At 30.8% G+C, this 17,473-nt stretch overlaps 1 protein-coding gene across 1 annotated transcript in view; it reads left to right on the top strand.

Moving 5' to 3' along the window:
- Positions 1–17,473, top strand: part of LOC129232610 (S-adenosylmethionine decarboxylase proenzyme-like) — a 60,969-nt gene that overhangs the window by 23,575 nt on the left and 19,921 nt on the right. Inside the window, exons 4-7 of the mRNA XM_054866745.1 lie at positions 1,534–1,608; positions 8,863–8,890; positions 13,927–13,966; positions 16,406–16,472. Of these exons, the coding sequence (XP_054722720.1) occupies positions 1,534–1,608; positions 8,863–8,890; positions 13,927–13,966; positions 16,406–16,472 (210 nt within the window). The remainder of the gene's footprint in view (positions 1–1,533; positions 1,609–8,862; positions 8,891–13,926; positions 13,967–16,405; positions 16,473–17,473) is intronic.

The following is a 17,473-nucleotide window of genomic DNA, read 5'->3' as shown; positions in this document are numbered from 1 at the left end:
TATTTGGTCCTCATTGCTTTGGAAACTCTGCTATCAACTAAAACATTCATCTAAAATGCAGTTTCCTGCCAACTTCTCATTTACCAACTTATTTTTTGTCATTTTTTGAAAAAAAATTCAAAAACCAATTTTAACTTAAATTTCCCACATTTAAATAAATATGAACTGAATAATTATTTTTCATAGTGTGCAGAGCTCTACTTATTTTTATGAAAGTAGTAACCCCCCCCCCCCACAGACCCTTTTTATACTTTAAAACAGAGGTGGCCACTAAGTTTTTTCGGGTCTAGTGGTTATATTAGTGAATCACTAAATGAAGGAATCTCTAACTTAATTAATAAATGAAAACATAAGTGATTTATATTAAATGATTGAGTGAGTAAATGGAACGAACTATTTCACTTCGTCCCGCCATGTACTTGACTCATTGTACAATTTATTTAAAATACAAATCATTTTAATATTAACTAAATTAATACTGCATTGAATATTAGGAAGTCTCAATTAATACTTAAAATGTTAATAACAAGAACATTATCATTTTATAGTAACAAAAATAATTTTTGACTTACAACAGAATATTACAATATGAGTACCAATTTTGAAAAATTGCTTGTATTACCAAATGCTTTAATCTTCGGCAGTATTTTTTTCCTGACTGGAATAGACTACGTATGGTACTACATAGCTAAAATAATACCCCATAGGTAGAGGTAAAAGCAGAGGAACTATTTCACTTTGTGCCATGTTCCCCTATTTGTTTGAAAAAAAAATGGTTCCCCTAATGTAATTATTGAAGTACACGTTCAGGGCCCAATACAGGCTGATTTTGCTAACGTTTTCGGTATTTTCGCAAAAATCTTGTTTTGAAATCGGTACTTTCACATAAATCAAGTAATAAAATCAGTAGCTTCACAAAAACATCGAAAATTTCAGAAATTAGCATTTTAAAATATAAAATTTGTTTCTCTGTTTAAAACAAAATTTACTCATAAAATAAAATTATAAGCAGGTTTATATGAACAATCCCTTAAATAGAAACCTTTTTGTAGTATTTTAACTCATTTTTAGCCGTTTCTCGCCAAAGTGTATTGATGCAATATTATTGCAATCTTTCAACATCTGTTTTGGGAAACCTTTTTTCTCATAATTTCCTATATTGTACACAGTACATAGCCCATTAAGCTGAAATTACGGTGCTATTTTTGGTACTTCTTAGATTTTTAGCTCCCCCTCCCCAAAAAACGAAACCTGTTAAAAATAATACTAGATGACATTTACACTTTTCGAACTAAAATTTCACTTGTTCTACTTCTCTTTTACAAAAATTAAGATGCCTCTAAAATTTCAAAAAAAAAACAATGCTGATAAAAAAAACTTTCACAAAAATAGAATGATGCAATACCTTCACAAAAATAGGTAGCGAGAAAAAAATCCTGGATTGGCCCCTGACGTTGTTTGCTTTTTAAATGAATCAGCTTATTCTGTGAACGTTTGCAAAGTATGTGTCGATTTGAAATGGACTCTTTTCAGGACATCTTCTATTCGAGGAAGAACTTCATTCGGCCAGAGCTCCAGAACAAGCCCCACACCAGTTTCGAAGACGAGGTGAGATTTTTTTTTTGTTTCTTCATTTTTTTTTTTTTTTTGCGAATAAAAATAGCTTTATTAATGCAACAATAAGAAAGATAAATCGTAATAGATTGTCGTCTGCGTATTTCCCGTGATTTTAATTGCATGGAAATGATCGGAAATATTATCTCATTGATTTAAAATGTTTAACTGTTGCCGTCTTATGTTTGTTAACTAATAAAATATTTGTAATTGATTCAAGCAAGGCTTTTGAAATAACTTTCAATTTTCGCTCTTTGCTTTGCTCTTGCAATAATTCAGACATTGGGATGGTCGTCAAGTTTTTGCATGTGTCATTTTGTTTTTGTTGGGAATATTGCTTCCTCGTCAAGCATGGGGAGGGATCAGAAAAAGGAAAAATATAGAAGAAAGTTTCGTGATGGCCACAACATACTAGTTTTTTACATGGCTTATCCAACATTTTTTCATTCAGCCTATAAATCTTCAAAGGAATGTAATTTCTAATAACTCGTTTAAGAAGTTGAGACAACCTAAAAAAGTGTATATAGTACTCCAGTTAAGTAGAATGATGTTTTTATTTTGTTTGTTCATTGATTTATATATTTTGCATGTAAGATATGCACTGGGAAGTTAAAAATATGAAAGGAAGTTTTTTATGAAAAATATTTCTCAATTACTTTTTAATTGTTTTGAAAATTTCCTATTTTTGTATTAAAATACTGGTCCTACATTTTCCTACTTTTTTTGTAAAAGAAACCTATTTTTTTTGCAAAAATATCCTACTTTTTGACCTTCAAAATGCACTATGACCCCTGCATTGTACCTGCTTCTTTAAAATTTGCTCAAATTTTGATTTATGATGGGATTATGAATTGGGCATTGATATGTACAGTTTATTTACTGTTGATTTTAACCTAAAAGAAAAATAGCTTTTCTTAAGGGTTCACCTTTCAAAATTTTTTTTTAAATTTAAGTAAATTTTATATTTCTTTGAAACCATAACATGCATGCTTGTTTTGTTATCAATAATTTATTTTCAAAATTAAAAAATATTGCCTACTTTTTTTAAAAATTCAAAAAATTGTGGAAAATTTCAATTTTTTAAAATCTTTAAGGTTTTTTTATTTTTGCACTCATTTAAGGAACGTTTTTTGCTAAACGATCACTATAATCATCTCTAAAAATCTGTGCATTCCTTTGCTTATGAGTTGATTAGAAAATTTTCTGTGATTAATTATGTAAAAAATCAGTTTTTTTTTTTTAAAATTTGGTTTTTGAAGGTTTAACATGCTCTAAACATTTGAGTCATTTATAAAATGCTTATCCAATGACAGTTTTGTCAAGTATGTTATCCCAATTACAAAAAGTATTACTTTACAGCTGTATCTTTAATAGAAAAATATCCTTAGTATTCTAATGACATGAAAACACAAAAAGACCATCGAGAAAAAGCAGTTCAAAGTTTTTCTTTTGCATAAGAACACATAGGGAGCGTGGCCTAAAACCACTCATAACTTTTTAAATATTTGAACTAAAGCATTGAGACTTTTTCCCTGTGTTCAGAATAGTTTTTAGTTTTGAAATAAGTAATAAAATCTTTTTTGATCGTTTCATCATTTTTGAGGTACTTTTAACCCCTTAACAAAGTAAAATTGCAATTTCCTTGTAGTGTGATCGTATAGATTTGTTCGTTGAATATCCAGAAAAGGGAAATATGGCGTCACATGCTCAAAGATATGCAATCCAGTTGCATCGTAGCAATTAAATATAAAATGAGCTATGAAACAGAATTTACATTCATCTTCTTGCCAGCAATGAAATTATGTAAAAATTTTTCTTTAGAAGGAAATAGCATGTGGTGCATAAATTTCACGAACTGTCATAATCAGGGTTGGCAAGTTTTTGCCGGGGGCGGAAAAAACCACGGTTTTTACCGCCCGGCAAAAATAGGTTTTTGCCAAAGTGGCAAAAATAGATTTTGTGTTAACAACTTACGGACAGTTTTTTCTCCTTTTACATAAAAGTAAAAGCATGAAAAGATTTTGATAAAAGGCTTTGCCACTTTCTGTAGAGTGAGCTAGTATCACTAAAAAGTAGAGTGAATATAGAATACACATAGTGATCGGCTTTTTTTTCTTCTTTGTAAATTCTTCTCTTGGCTATCCATTTTCCCAGTCAGTGAGAAAAAATGCATTATTTCTTTAGTGAGGAAAAGTTAATATTTTTTTATATTCAAGTAAATATTCTGTTATTGATTAAATAACTTAAAAATCTTAGTGGGATAAAAAAAGTGATTAATTAAATATATGTGTATATATATATATATATATATATATATATAAATAATTAGAATTCAATTTTTTATTAATTTACTAAGCTTAAGTAAACATTCTTTGTTTTAGCATTGAAGGAATTGGCTCACTCTGAAATAATTGTTTTAGCAAACATTTAAAATCTTAAGTTTTGCAATCCCAACATTTGTTATTTATTTATTTTTCACCTTATAAATTAGACATAACTAAAATATTAAAGTGCATTATTTATATTATAGTGTCACTATTTCTTAATTAACACTATAATGCTACTTTATTTGCAATTAGGTTTTTGCCGTTTTTTCCATTTTTGCCGTTTTTTTCCATTTTTGTCATGGTTTTTTCCACTGTCCCAGCAAAAACACCTTTTTGCCGGCAAAAAACCCAACCCTGGTCATAATATTGGAAAATGTTTAATTGTGACAGTGAGAAGCAAGTAGACTTTTTGAATTTTCTGAGAAAAACTAATTCGATATTCAGATGCTAGGTAGGCTTTTATTGAAATTTTTTTTCTCAGGGGCATATCTCAAGGAGAGGTCCTCCTCCTAACTTTTAATGTGAAGCAATAAAAACACGAAAACAAAATAGCATTCCCGATTTTTTTTCAAAATGTCCCAGGTATTTTAAAACTGAAATGCAAGCGTGTTGTATGTTTTGCTATTAATGCTTAGTAAAAAAACTTAAAGAAAAAAAAAACTGTTCCTCTTGGAAATTTTAATCTAATAATTGCCTAAAACACACAAATTTGCAAAATTTTGCGTTCCCCCAAGTTTGTGGGGGCAGAATCCCATCTTCACTTGTTCATCAAAACAATAGCCACATAAAAAAACCTCGGTCAGATGAGTAAAATTGGTCAAAAAAAAAAAAAAAACTGTTTTCTTTTTATTATATTTATAAAAACTAGACCGTTAACTGAACCTTTTGAAAAAAATTTTTTTTTGAATCTGTGAAAAATTGAAGTTATGACACTTTAATATTTTTAATAAATATCACACACCTTTGTTTACGGTTTTACTCTCCTTCCAGCTGTCAAATTAAGTTTGATTCTAAGTAAATTAGTTTTATTTTCCTTTTTGAATCCCTAAAATAAATCATAAGACCTTATTTGTTTTAAATTTGTATGAAAAATTAAATTACAGTAAAACAGTAAATGTTCATTTTCTCAGAACATTTTTGGCTTGTTTACAAATGTCAAACTGTTCCACTGTAATGAATTCTTATTTAAATTTGCTAAAAATTTTATGCAAAATACCTGAGAGGGTTCTTAACGTTGTAATGAGAAAGATTTTTCTGTTTGGTTAGCTGTGTAAAATATTTGCTATATTTTATTGAAGTATGGATATATTTTACTGAAAATGTCTAGTTTTTGGGTTTTTCCTTTAATTTTTATTTTTATCACAACATTTTGAAAAAGTACTCCCATCATTCTATTTTCTGTTTTATGTATCATATTTTTGCTAGTATTTTGTCATTTTGATGAAATTTCGGGCGCAAGTCGTTATATGGAAAAAGCGTTAAAAATTCAAATTTTAAATATGAAAAAAAATAATAATTTCAAGATATTTTCATAAAATTTTGTATTTGCGTAAGTATTAGCAACATGTAACTATGCTGAAAATTTCAATAAAATTTGTTGAAAATTACTGTAAAAAATAGATAGTCCCTTGACACCTTAATGTTGAATTAATTTCCCAAAAATAGATTTTTTAATGACTCATTAGCAGGGTTGGCAAGTTTCTGCCAAGGTGGTTAAAACCACTGGTAGAAACTGGTTAAAACCGGCATGGCAAAACCGTTCTGCCACATTTGGGGCAGAAACTGGCAAAAACTCACAAAATGACAAAAAATTAATTATTGACACACAGTAGAAAATACATGGAAAAAATAATTAATTTGTTAACTAAAGCACAATCGTTACTCTGCATCAAATGTTACATTGTTTGGACCCTGCCGTTGCCTCTTAGAAAAGGTGGTTTCAAAAATCCAAACAGTTTTCTCAATTTAATATGCACAAATTAGAATATTCTTGCAACAGAAGAGCTATAGGCAATGCATCAAAGAACAGGCAATATTCGTGAAACTTTCATCAGTTGTATATTTTTTCAAACTGGTCCACCCTTATCTAGTAACTGGGAAACGGTAAAAATTTGACTGGAAACATTAAGTTTGGAGAAATGGGGCCAATTTATTTTATAAAGCTGTGACATTAGGTACACACAAAATCTAGGTTAATATTAGCAAGTAAATTTTGACACTTTCTTCTTGAAGCATGTGATAATTTCAATCACAAGCAATTTAGATGAAGCATATAAAACAAGCAAATTACAATCAGTAATTTCCTGATTTTTGTCCTTTGTTAGATTGATGCAAATATTACGAGCATCTGCAATTGAAAAGTTCCCTTTTTGAACTAAACAAGGTTCGTACGCTCCTTCAAAACTCCTCCAATAATCCTTCACGTAGGAAATTTTTTCGTAAGGGCCCTTCAAACTCCTTCATTTTGGTTTTAACTCCTTCAAAACTCCTTCGTTTTTAGATCAAGACTACGTAATCTTCCTCTATGACAGTAACTTATAGTACTTTGATCGACAACTAACTTCGTCACAAGGGAAGTTTTAATGTAGTCATTTCGTGCATTTATTTTTTTTTTTATATAGATGTCATTGACTAATTGATCATAGTTAAGTCACAATAGTTGAAGGTGAAAATAGTATTAGATGATGAAAGAGTTTCATAAGTGAAGTAAAACATGCTTAAATGGTGCTTGTTATTGATTGTTTTTCTTCCACCACACTCTCGGCGGCAGAAGTCAGATTGTTTAATTATTATTTAAATCTTTAAAACTACATAAGCAGATGTACTATATTAAGTGATTGTGTCAAAAAAAAAAAAATAATTGTTTAGTAAATAGCAATTATGGTATTGTGAAAATGGTCTTCCGTAAGTGATGTCATGCCTTGGGGAGACTGGTCCATAAAATCATAGGTGGATTTAGGACTGAGTTCCTGGGGGGGGGGCAGGATTTTTTTTTTTTGGAGCAACATTTTTAATTGCCCTCCCCCCCTCCCATATTTTTGTCTGTTTTCTGTGATGCGTAAGGCCATTCTTTACTTTTTTATGTGTCGTTTTCATTACTGTGTGTAATCATGATGTCCTTTTTAAATTGACCTTAAAAGAGAGGGGGCTGGTATTAAGAGAGTGATGCAGTGCTCCCTCTTAAGTGGGATATAGAATATCTCCAGTTTTAGGGGGCCCGGGGGTTACTCCCCCGGAGGAAATTATCTAAAATGGATATAAAATTCTGTATTTTGAAGTCTTATAAGGGTTAATTGTAAATAATAGGCAAATAATTTTTTTTTTAAGTTTTACGCTTTAAAAGTGCTTTGTGATGCAAGTTAATACTTTAAAAGAAATGGTGCACAGATTTAGAGAATAGGTATCAAGAGAGTAACATACTACCCATTTGAACAATTCTTAATTTATACACTTGATAAGTAATAAAATTGAAGCACACTTTGCTTAGGAGTTTCAAAGACTTGTCTAATTATTTTCAAGGTTTGGTTGGTTAGATTAGGTTTTTGGTTCAAGAGCCCTTTTGTAGGCTATACTGCGCCAATTCTTTTCAGGGATTTTAGAACCTATTAATAATTTGCACTTTCCAGCCTCTGAAATTGAGTAGTAGATTATACACTTGTACAGTATTGTTCAAACTTTGTAAGAAACGGCTATTTTAAGTTTAAAAGAAAAAATAAACTTTAATTTCCTATTCAAAAAAGAAAAAAGTCATGATTTTTTTTGTTATAAGATTTTGGAAGATAAGTTGTTACTATATAAACTCCTCCAAAACTGGGGAGCATTGTCCCCTTTGCCCCCCCCCCTATAAATTCACCCATGCTCTTCTGAACTATTCAAAAACGAAAAAATAATGATTTTTTTTAAAAATTTTTGGAAAATGTGTTGTTACTACATAAAGTCCTCCCAAAACTGGGGGGGCATTGCCCCCCTCTGACCCCCCATAAATCCGCCCATGCATAAAATTGTGACAAGGGGAAGAGGGAAAGTGACAAAATGTAAAATCACACAGTTATTGTTTGTAGAAAGTATGACATGTGTGTGTGACGAGAGGAGGAGTTAGGTGAAGTGTGACACTAAGTGATAAAGGGGGAAGGGGTCAAATATGCTGAAAAAAGTGTGACGTTATCTATAATGACAGCCCATTAGTACTCCTTCAAAATCTCATTTTACTCCTTCAAAACTCCTCCAAAACTCCTTCATTTTATTTCTGAAATTGAGTACGAACCCTGACCAAATCAAGGGCACTAGCAAAGTATTTTATTTTTTATGATGATGTTTGATATCTCAGTTTATTTAAACGAATATCATTCAGCAATTACTTTAAAAGTAAAGTTAAAGTTATTAAAGACACTTTTAAGTTTTTGCCAGTTTCTGCCGGTTTTTACCGGTTATAACCGGTTTCTGCCACTGGCACGGCAAAAATTAGTTTCCGCCGGCAGAAAGCCGACCCTGCTCGTTAGTAAAAAGTCTGGACAGACTGTTTGGCGTCTTAATAAATGTATGGTATGCAAATTTCAACATGAAATGAACAGATCCCTGTACATATAAATGTTGTGGTGCGTATTTAATGTTTAAAGTGCATCTGCTGATGAATTCTTTCTTAAAATATTGACCTGTGGAGCTTTGCTATCTTTCTGGAATTTTTTTTTTTTCGCTCTCTGACTCGTATGTTTATTTCTTGTTTCATCGAGAGGTAGTGTAAAACAACTTGTTTTGAAACAAATGGCCCAATCTTCGTTATCATGTGTCGAGGATATTAAGTAATTTTTATAAAAAGTAGTTCTGTACAGCTGGAAATAAGGGTAGTTACATTCCCAGATCAATTAGTACTGAACTCTACTATTAAAGTACCTTTTTTTCTCTTTCATGTGGATCTTTCCAGACTGAAGTATTGGATGAACTCTTTGATGGTAAGTGTTTTTCTTTTTTTTAAAACTGTCTTTTCTTAAATGTCAAGAGTTTTTTCTTTTTGATTCGCTTGGTCACTGGTCATCATAATGAACAAAGATGGCAACCAATCAAGGTTTGAAAAAACCGCAAGTTTTTTTTTTAATAGTCCAGCCCACCTGGGTTTTGATCAGTCCCGAATTTTTTCTGGTTTCTATCGAAAAACCTAGATTTTCCAAGAATTTTTTTTTTATCTTGATCTATTTTTACTTAACTATAATGCTTTGCTACTGTTACTTTCCATAGATCTGTATGTAATTTTGAATCATGCATCTATTCTTACTCAAATATATTTTAAAAATCAGAAAAATTAAATCTATATACAGGGTAATTTTTATTTATTTGTTTAAATTTATTTCCGATTTATTTTTAACTAAAATTTTTTTTTTTATATTTTATTTTAATGTAATTTTATTTCATTATTTTGTGAGTGTGTATGTTATTGGTGTGGCAAGGAAGTTTTCTAACAAAAGGATTATAATTAAAAATAAATAAATAATTTAAAAAATATTGAAAAGAAAATAAAATTAAAATAAGAGCAAAAAATAAAATGAATAAAAAAGATGAAAGGTTGAGGAAAGGGGGGGGGGGCACCCCTGAATATATGTATGTGTATTGTATGAATATTGAATACCCGTGGTACAGTTTTAAGAAAAAGAGGACAACGTCAACCGTAAATATGATTATTACCAAGTATTTTAAAATTCATAGATTTCAGAAGTCAGAAGTAAAAGTTTGAGCACTATTAAAATTAGAACTTATAAAGTCACATAATAAATCTTGCATATAATGGGTAGAGGAATGTGTTGTAAACATTCTAGTATGGTTACAGTTTAAGGAATGTATAATCAGGGTTCGTACATCCTTGAAAAACCTTGAAAAGTGCTTAAAAAATAAGTTTATTTTCAAGTGCTTGAAAACATTGAAAAAATTTTAATACCTCGAAAAAGTTTAGTGCTTAAATTCTTTCAAAAATCATCAGATTGTGCTTAAAACTTTTAAAAAAGTATTTTACTAATGCAATTTTCTGAATATGCGTTCTATTTGCAGCATCGCAAAACTTTAAATCGGAAGCTATTTTGACATATGGTACCTCGGATTAGTTTATTTTTTAATCAATTTCAATGTCTAAAAAAGGAATTATTTTGGAAACCATAACAACATTGAACTTACCCGGATTTCGAGGAAAAATTTTTTGGTTTTTGAAATTTCAATCTTTTTGCATCCTGCAAAATTTTAAATATTTTGGCTAGTCGAATGTTATTTTTGCATATACTACCTCAGATTAGCATATTTTGTGTTAATTGTAATAAAAAATTAATAAATTTATTTTATGGAAAACATGCCAACGTTGAACTTACTCGGACTTTGCGGAAAATTGCTTCTCATGTTTGAAATTTCAATCTTTTTGCATCTTGCAAATATTTAAATATTTTGGCTAATCAGATGTAATTTTCATATATATGATACCTTAGATTAGCATATTTTGTGTTTAATTTTAGTAAAAAATAAATGAATTTATTTTATGGGAAACATGCCAACATTGAACTTAATTCACGAAAATTTGCTTCCCTTGTTTGAGGTTTCAACCCTTCAGCATCTTGTAAATATTTTATTTTTGCAATTAGAAATTATATTTAAACATGCTACATCAGATTAGCTTGTTTTATATTATTTTTTTAATAACTAAAAAATTAATAACTTTTGTTTTGTTTAATTGCATATAAACTTATTTAATTTTGCAATTTTGATTTTAATTTATCATTAGCTAATTCTTGGTTATTACAGATTTTTTGAAAAAAATTTTAATTTCATCGATTGAGCACTTAACATTTTGACTTAAAGTTTGTATTTTAATGATAAAGTTGAGCTATACAATTTTGTAAAGTTGAATTTATAAGTACATCATTTTTTTATGTCTGCTAAAATAATTAAGGTATATAACACGGGTGATTGTGTTTTGGTTATTCACTGGAAATCCAGTAGAGTTTGTTATGCTTTCACCTACCTACTTCCAATTTCCCCCCTTTAGCTCAAAATTTCAAAATTACTACTTTTGTTGGGTTGTGGGCACTTGGAACAGCTTACCAAAAGAGGCTGTAATCAGTAAAGGGTTAGATAGCTTAAGGAGAGTCATTGATCTTCATTGGGGTCCAATAAAAATGAGGTCAGCTTAAAAATGAATATGAATTGTATACATATCTTATTAGTATTAGTAAACAGTTTAATTTTGTAAAAATATTTACTAACAATGTCATTTGTTTTTCAATGAGAAAAGTATTGTTTAATAACGAGTAATTTTGTAAAAATTAAATTAAAACTAAGTAAGCAAACTCTTAAGCAGTAAGTGACCACCCCTAAACCAGTGCTAAAGAATTTACCACAGCTATTCAATAAATAAAAATTAAACTTACCTCCCTAAAAGGAACCTTTATTTAAAAAAAAAAAAAATGAACAAATCACAGTAACGATGATTTTCTTCTGAACTGATTACTTTATTGGCATATAATTAAAACCATAAATAATGATCCACCATAAATAACAAGCACGTGTTACATGCAATAAATTCATTTTGTGATGAAAGAAATTTACTTTCGGGACTTATTTTTTCCCTTGCTTTCTGATTGGAACTGAATAGGGGAAATTTACTTTTAATTTGTTGCAAAATAAGCCTCAAATAATCTGGCATGCCGGAAAATTCAAATTTCCCAGCATGCTGGTCAGCTTCTCTTTTTCCGCGATGCCGGATAATACAAATTCAAAAGTGACGACCAGCAACAGGCTCTGGGCCCAGCTAGACTGGTCCTAGTCCATTTACAATCCCCAGTGAAGATCAATGGCCCTCTTAAAACTATCTACTCCAGGGTGGTAACACACCTGGAAAAACCTGGAAATCAGGGAATTCTCAGGGAAGTTTTAATTTCTGGAAAAAATCAGGGAATTATCAGGGTATTTTAAAAATTTCTCAAAATATCAGGGAAAAATATAATTTTTAACCACAAACCTCTGAAGTTTTCCTTCCCGATATTTCTTTTCATTTTGACACGAAAGTTTTTTTTTTTTTTTTTTTTTTCCACACCAAACTTTATACACATTCTAAAATTATTTTTAACTGCTACAAACCAGCAAAGCCTCAAGATAGAACTCAACAAAAAATTATAAGAATTTGTAAAACTACCTCAAATCAGATATGCTTCTTTTCATTATTTCTTAATTTACTTTAAAGTTCTGAGGATCGTATCTGTAATTATTAATATTTTAATATTTTGTTTCATACAGCTGATCTCAATATTTTTGCATCTGTGTTTGGAATTTTATTTATTTATTTTTTTAAATTTTTGATTATTCTTAAGCTTTGTTAGAAGGCTTGTAGATAAAATTTGTTTACATTCTTTAAAACCTCAATTTGGAATCGTTTAATTGAAATTCTCTAATAATTTTGAGTGCGAGTTTTCAAATATCACAAGTTAAATGTTGAACTGGACGAAATTTAATTTAAAAACTTTAGTCTTCAAGTACTTTGAATGTTTCATCTTACTGTTTTCTTTCTTGTTTTCTGATATAAAAATCTGTTTACCTCATATTTTTCAAACTAAAATCTACTGCTTGCCACGATTGTAAAATCAGGAAAATTTATGGAGCTAAATCAGGGAATTATCAGGGAACTTTTTTTCCATGATTTTGTTACCACCATGTACTCCCTTACTCATCACCACCCCTTCCGGTAAGCTGTTCCAGTACTCCGCAATAATAATCATTTTTCCTGATATCCATGTCAGCCTGAGATTTAAATAGCTTAAAACAATGACCCCTCGTCCTGTTTTCGGTGCTAAACTTCAGCCCCGTAACATCTTTCATTTTAATAAATTTGAACAGCTGAATCATGTCCCCTCGGTCTCTTCTTTGCTCAAGACTAAATTTTTAGCATTCTAAGCCTGGAATCATAGTCTAAGTGAGAAAGTCCATTTATCAGCCTTGTAGCCCGGCTTTGAACCCTTTCCAATACATTAATGTCAGGGCCCAATACTGGCTGATTTTGCTACCGTTTTTCAGTACCTTCACAAAAATCTTGTTTTGAAACAGGTACTTTCACAAAAATCTAGTAATAAAATCAGTAGCTTCACAAAAACATTGAAAAGTTTGCATTTTAAAATATAAAACTTGTTTCTCTGTTTAAAACAAAATTGACTCATAAAATAAAATTCTAAGCAGGTTTATATGAACAATCGCTTAAATAGAAACCTTTTTGTGGTATTTTAACTCATTTTTAGCTGCTTCTCGCCAAAGTGTATTTATGCAATGTGATCGCAATCTTTCAACATCTGTTTTGGGCAAACGTTTTTCTTATAATTTCCAATATTGTACACAGTACATAGCCCATTAAGCTGAAATTACGATGGTATTTTTCGTACTTCTTAGGTTTTTAGTTCCCCCCCCTCCCCAAAAAACGAAACCTGTTAAAAATATTACCAGATGACATTTACACTTTTCAAACTAAAATTTCGCTTGTTCTACTTCTCTTTTACAAAAATTAGGATGCCTCTAAAAGTTCACAAAAAAAAAAAAAAAAAACAATGCTGATAAAAAAGAACATTCACAAAAATAGAATGATGCAATACATTCACAAAAATAGGTAGCAAGAAAAAAATCCTGGATTGGCCCCTGAATACATTAATGTCTTTCTTAAGATAAGGAGACCAAAACTGAACAGCATACTCCAAATGAGGTCTTACCAAACTTTCTATATAAAGGCAGAACTTCTTTAGATTTGTTAGCGGGGTCGGTAATTATTTTTGACTGATTTTTAAAAAAGTTGATTGTTGGAAACAAAAAAAAAAAAACCAACTTGTTGCTCCCCTAAGGTTATGTTTAAAAACTGAATTTTACAAAAATCATTCTTCTGCTAATTGGCAGAATTCTACTAGTTTTTATCCGACTCATATCTGTAAACATTTCCGCTTTCCGTTCTTTCTGTTTCTGAAGATTCTGTCTCTTCCAGGTTCTGCGTATTGCCTCGGCCGTATGAACAGAGATTGTTGGTGAGTGAAGATGCATTACATTTTTCTTTTCGTATCGCGTAAGCAATGTTGCCGCATGAAAGTTCTACCAAAAATTAAACATATTTGAGGGTCTGTCTTAAAGGTCGGCATGCACAAATATTTTCAGGTCAGGAGTGGCAGATTTATTAGTCATTACTCTTTTTTCTAAACCCCCCAAAAAAAGTGAGTGAACAATATATAACCTTTTAGATTGCTGCTAAAACATAAAAATCGTCAGTTAAAAAAGTTTTCATGTGTTTTTTAAATTTAGATGAGCTCACTTCTACTTTTTAGTGCAAAGGATTTTTTTTTATTTGTTGGGTGTCTAATTTTCAGAGCTTCAATCTATCTGCATCCAAAAGTTTAATTAATAATCAGTCAACTTTCTGTGATGTGTTGCAAATCGAACCTAATGGTGACTTTAAAAAAAAAAACATGGTTATTTGCATGAGTATGTTTTTCTTTTGGCTTTTTGCCATATTTAGCGGAAAATGTTGGAAATATTCTTATATCTGGTGATTCTAATCCAACTTAATCGTAAAAAAATGAGAAGTTTACAAGCTTTTTTTAAACTAGTGTTTTTTACTCTTCAGAAGGGACTTACGGATTTCAAAGTGTGTCATAAAATATATAACAATTTTTTAAAAAATACTAAGCACTTTTCATCAAAAGGACAAAATAACTTTTCTGGGTCAGAAAGTACATTATTTAAGTATTCCTGTGGTTTTCAATTATTCCAAGAAAATGACCTTCAAACGAAGAAAAGTGTGGCTCAAGTCATGTAGATAATTTTTCTCTTATCTAGCTTTCAATCATAAATTTGAGTGTTGAAACATGCGTATTTTTCTGGGAAAGTTCCGTTTGAAATGACTTGAGCCGCACTTTTCTTCATTTGAAGGTCATTTTCTTGCAATAATTGAAAACCACAGGAATACTTAAATAACGTACTTTCTGACCCAGAAAAGTTACTTTATCCTTTTGAGTGCATTAAGAAAAGTGCTTAGTGTTTTTAAAAAAAATTCTGTTTTATTCTTTTTAGTTTAAATAGATTTCAGAAATAGAATGTTACCATCACGCAGTTGGCACTAAAAATGAATCCTCGTTCCTCTCTAGGATTCGTTTGTGTACTAATTTAATTAAAACCATTTAAATATTAATGATTTCCTAAACTAGTTTATGTTTGTAAACATACAAGGTAATCATGGTAAAGATCCTAATATGTCTCTTTACTTAGACCCATTATCGATTATTTTCATATATGAGAACATTTCATACTTGCTCCAGAGAAGCCTTGATTCAAAATTTTCATTGTGGTTATTATTACAGTTGCAAGGCAACAAAATTTGTAACAATGGGTTTTATATTTAAGCATTTAATGTGGAAATTACGTGAAATTTGCTGTTTTCCATCCTAAACAAAATAATTTTTTCTTAGAATTTTAATTTTTCTGTGTTCAAGTTGTACCTTAAGATGAAGCAAATCATTTAGTGAAATCCCAAAGTCTCTAAGTGATCCAGTTGCTGAGACATAAGCAAAATTGGGCCTTGGATTTCTCTGTGACAATCAGGCCAAGTACAGTAAAACCTCGTTAAGTCGTCACTCAAGGGACCAAAACTTTTCGACCACTTATGCGGAGTGACTACTTATGTGGAGTGGGAAATTAAGGAAGAAAAAAAAAATATTCATGAATAGCAGTAGAATTCTGTGAGAAAAACAATAGCTTATGTAATCAATGTCTATAAATTAGTGGAAATTTTAAAAGGGGGGGGGAAATACTAATGATAGTTACTTTGTTTTGTTTTCTCTTACTTATACATTACTTAATAACAACAACTTATTTTAATGTAGTTACGGTACATTAATACAATCCTTCAATGTCGACTGATGAAATTGTTGCTTACGGAAAAGAACTATCTCTTCTAACGTACATCAAGATTTAAATTTTGTGTTTGTTGTTCCTTGTGAACGGATGTTAAATACTGACTAACTTTCTCCAGCTATTAGATTTTGTCTGTCTTGCTGGAAGGAGTTTGATTCATATTCTCGGCACTCGGCAGAGTCGGAGCAAGAAGTATGCTTTGAATGACCAAAACCGAGGATCGAGATTTCAAGGAAAATAAATATCAAACAGCTTTTTAACTGAGTCCGACACTATTTTCTGAGATCCGATAAGGAAAAGGAATTTTAGAAAACAACTTTTGAGTGACTAGTTAAGCGGGTAAAATTCAATTTGGTGACCAGTAAAGGAGGGTCATTTCACATTACTGTGAATGAGACCTTGTCGTGACCAAAGAAAAACGACCACTTAAACGGAGTGACCACTTAACCGGTCGACTACTTATTGAGGTTTCACTGTATAATAAAAGTGCTTAAAAATAATTCCAAACTGAAAATTGAACTTCAGACTTTTCCGTTTGTAACAAACACCATTTTTCCTAGGTACCTTTACACCATGAACCCTCTGGAAGATTTCATCGGGGTCCAGGTTCCAGACCAGACTCTGGAAGTATCCTTTCATATGTGTCGATTCTCTTTTTCATCAAAAATTAACTTTCTGGCATCATAGTACCATATTTTCAGGAATAAGCGCCACAATGAAATATATTCTCGAAAAATTTTAATGTACTGTTTGACCACGGATTGTATGTAATTTGGCAATCTGCCAAGTAAAGACGATTCTATCTGAATGAATGTAGCAGGGGAGAAGGGAAAATAACGATGGGGTTTCGATGCACACGTTTCATGATGTCACTAGTGCCTTATTCATTTATTGCGTTCTCAAAATTAAAATAAGGGGAAAGCAAAAATAGTTACCATGGAAACAACAAAAATAAAATATTTTCATTTCGTTCGGGAACGTGAAAGCAAAATGGTAAGCTCAAAACTTTGTTGTGTATAAATAAATTAATTCAATTTTGCCGTGAGAATATGGATCGAATGTACTTTAGATTAAAAAAATGTTGCTGTGAGCAAATTTTGATTTTTCCAAAACTAAGGCTAAATAATAGAGGCAAAAATGCACATCTGAAACAAACCAACTAACACCCCTATAAACTAGTAGATACGTCCATTTCCGCCTATAAACCGGATATCAGCCTTTCTATGTAATTGATGGTCAAACAGTATGTGCCCACACCCAGTATAAGAGCCGCACCAGCCATATGCACCAAACCAGACATTAAACAACTTAAAAGCACAATTAGTAGTAAAGAAAGCTGGAATGAGAAATGCAAATGAAAGAAATATTTTTAAATAACGAAACTATATATACTCTACTATAAATATAATTTTCTTGGCTTGGAAAGAGATATTCGTTGGTTATCCAGAGCAAGGGAGGCGGATCCTTCTCAACAGGGTTCGTACGCTCCTTCAAAACTCCTCCAATACACCCTCATTTAGGAAATTTTTTCGTAGGGCCCTTCAAACTCCTTCATTTTGGTTTTAACTCCTTCAAAACTCCTTCTTTTTTAGTTGAAGACCACATAGTCTTCCTCTATGACAGTAACT

Source organism: Uloborus diversus, unplaced genomic scaffold (genome assembly GCF_026930045.1).
Source record: "Uloborus diversus isolate 005 unplaced genomic scaffold, Udiv.v.3.1 scaffold_13, whole genome shotgun sequence".
Classification (NCBI taxonomy): domain Eukaryota; kingdom Metazoa; phylum Arthropoda; class Arachnida; order Araneae; family Uloboridae; genus Uloborus; species Uloborus diversus.
This window is presented reverse-complemented; position numbering and strand designations above follow the sequence as displayed.